This window comes from Sphaeroforma arctica, assembly GCF_001186125.1.
Source record: "Sphaeroforma arctica JP610 unplaced genomic scaffold supercont1.18, whole genome shotgun sequence".
Classification (NCBI taxonomy): Eukaryota; class Ichthyosporea; order Ichthyophonida; genus Sphaeroforma; species Sphaeroforma arctica.
In genome coordinates this window covers 56,075-58,704 of record NW_014040540.1, presented here as the reverse complement: position 1 = coordinate 58,704, position 2,630 = coordinate 56,075, and the positions used below count along the sequence as shown (strand labels likewise).

At 40.3% G+C, this 2,630-nt stretch overlaps 1 protein-coding gene across 1 annotated transcript in view; it reads right to left on the bottom strand.

Moving 5' to 3' along the window:
* The window catches only part of SARC_00555 (hypothetical protein), a gene marked incomplete at its 3' end in the record, with an annotated part of 40,017 nt that overhangs the window by 35,624 nt on the left and 1,763 nt on the right, over window positions 1-2,630 (bottom strand). The window contains exons 2-5 of the mRNA XM_014305740.1: window positions 2,097-2,255; window positions 1,244-1,323; window positions 978-1,042; window positions 388-452 (exon numbers count right to left, since the gene is read on the bottom strand). Coding sequence (XP_014161215.1) covers window positions 388-452; window positions 978-1,042; window positions 1,244-1,323; window positions 2,097-2,255 — 369 coding nt within the window. The remainder of the gene's footprint in view (window positions 1-387; window positions 453-977; window positions 1,043-1,243; window positions 1,324-2,096; window positions 2,256-2,630) is intronic.

Below are 2,630 nucleotides of genomic sequence, written 5' to 3'. Positions count from 1 at the left end.
ATATATATATATATATATATATATATATATATATATATACTATATATATATATATATATATATATATCAAGTATCAAATATACATAAATTTACAAATGTATCTGGGCAAGTATAAATTTATGAACGTTCACAAATGATAGTACTTGAACTGATATAAATTACTGAGCAGTCAATATTATGTATGAGCTGCATATTATTCCTCTTACGGATATGTAAACTAGAACAATACCCATGGTTATTATACAATCAATCCCACGTACATCTACGTGAATCTCAAATAGTGTATACAAATAGCATCCGCCAAGCTTCCTGTATGGAAAAGGCCCGACTGAATCTGTATGCGCGGCATATTTAGAATCTCAAACACAAAAGGGTTTTCGCACGTACTGCTTCCTCTTGTAAATTTCCTTCTTCAAGTTATCGGATACCGTCGTGCCCCCTTCACCAGAATTCTGCAGCACGGAAATTGAAGCAGTTTTGACGTATTTCATATTTTAAGATTTATATACCAATGCAAACATAGTATATGTAAGTACGTATAATATTGTGTGAGCGAAGAAGAAAAGTGGCCTTGCGTGTGTGTTTATATTCAGTCATATATACGTATATGAGTGCAAGTATATAACTAGTAGCTAGTAACACCTGTACTTATAAACGATCCTAATATCTATTAAACTTTCACACATTCCAACTTCAATGGCACATCGCCCATCTTGATGTACAAGTCTCTGGGTGCTTAGGTTCACCTATACGCCTGTCATCCTTATTTGGACGTGAGCGTGTACTTTAAACCCTAAAACATGTGTGTGAGAGATTGATCTCACCGCATTTCAGCTTTGCGACTTCCTACTTTCGGGTGAAGTTCGGCATCTGCACACGTACTCTATAACTCATCTACACATGTTTTTAATAGGAGAGTATGGTATTCCTTTGAGAGAGAGACCCTGAAACCCTACAACTTTATAAAAACCCCATACCGGCGCTTGCATAGTAGCTAGCTGTACCGTCCCTCGGCGCACCACTGATGGTGACGTGGACAGAGCTGCAAGTAGGAAACATACGCCGGGTTAGAACACCTCACCCTATAGTCTAAGGTCTCGTTGTCATGACAACGGGTACCAGCCTATGAAACCAACGGACACTCAATTGTCAAGTAATTTTCAATACCAATAGTGGCTCGATATTAATCAACTAGCTCTCGTCAGTGCTGTTGCTGTTCCCGTATATAGCCCGTGATACTTACTGTTGCTCTTATCGGCTGAGACCTCTGATAGGCGGTTGTTGACCGAGGGATTGGCGGCCAAAGACGCCACGAACTGTGACCTGGAGAGTGCGTGGCATTGATGTTACATGTCTGAATGTGCCAAGAAACAGCTCAGAACATATATGCGTAATATCCTACATACATGCACCTACTGCTACATAGTATATATCGTCCAGAGATAATAATATAACCCTGGTAACCAGGTATGCATTTCTTCGCTTGTGAACTTGTGAAGTAGAGGTACAACGCTCGGGGTGTGTGGTTCGATTTATATAAAAGCAAACGGACCGGGAATAATAGTCGTGACAACAAGAGGTAAGGACAAGGCTCGATAGAGGTTGTCAGACGAAATATTAGCGTTCAAAGCACTCGTCGTGGTCTTCAATTGGACGAGAAGCATCAAATACTTTCACATATATACACCACGGATGTCTTTGCATAACATTGCATACTACTCAAATGCCCTCATTATATATATATATATATATATACATATATATATGCGTATGTGTGTGTGTGTTTGGATTGGTATTCACAATTGGAGTATTCTTACACATTTGCTCGAACAAAGACAAAATAGACACATCTTGTAGATACCCCAATTCAGTAAGATTCAAAGATAAGCTCCATTGTACGTATGTGTCAACTACACTTTCCGTGCAGTAGACGTTTACAACCACCGAGTCGCAGACGTACATGAAACCCTTTCGACAGTTTCAGCTGCATTAACTGTAAATACAATAAGACCGGCATTATACAGCTCCTGTAGTACAAATTCGATACATGTATGCATATATATATATATATATCCATAGGTAACTCAGACACTCACTTGCGCCGTTTTACTAGAGCAGCCTCAGGGTCTTCCATGGCAGCCGTTCCACTGGTATCCCCGTCGCCCTCGACTTTGAAGGACACTGTGGGTGACAGAGTCCCCTCCTCAGTTCGGGTGTCCATGGTGGCACTGCCGATCTGGCCGTCCTCAGATGGTCTGTTGTGCAGCATAAAGAAGACGAAGGTGTAGTGAATATACCGTGTGCACACTTCAGGTACAGCATCGTGCGTTAGATATTGGTTGTTGTGTGCTATAAATGTCGCAGTTCGATGTACAGTAGATATCATACGTCATGTGCGGTTAAGAGTGTGCCGTGTGCTACATAGAGCGTGTCATGATCTGTATTCCTCGTTTACGATGCACACATATATTGATATGTGCGTGACTATCACCATATGCATGTATAGCTTCACGCATATTTTACACTAGGCATGAATATGTATACACATCTACAACCAGATTATAATAATAGCTATAACTAAACATATACAAGTGCACATGTGTACCTGTGATCCTGTGTCGTCTATATAC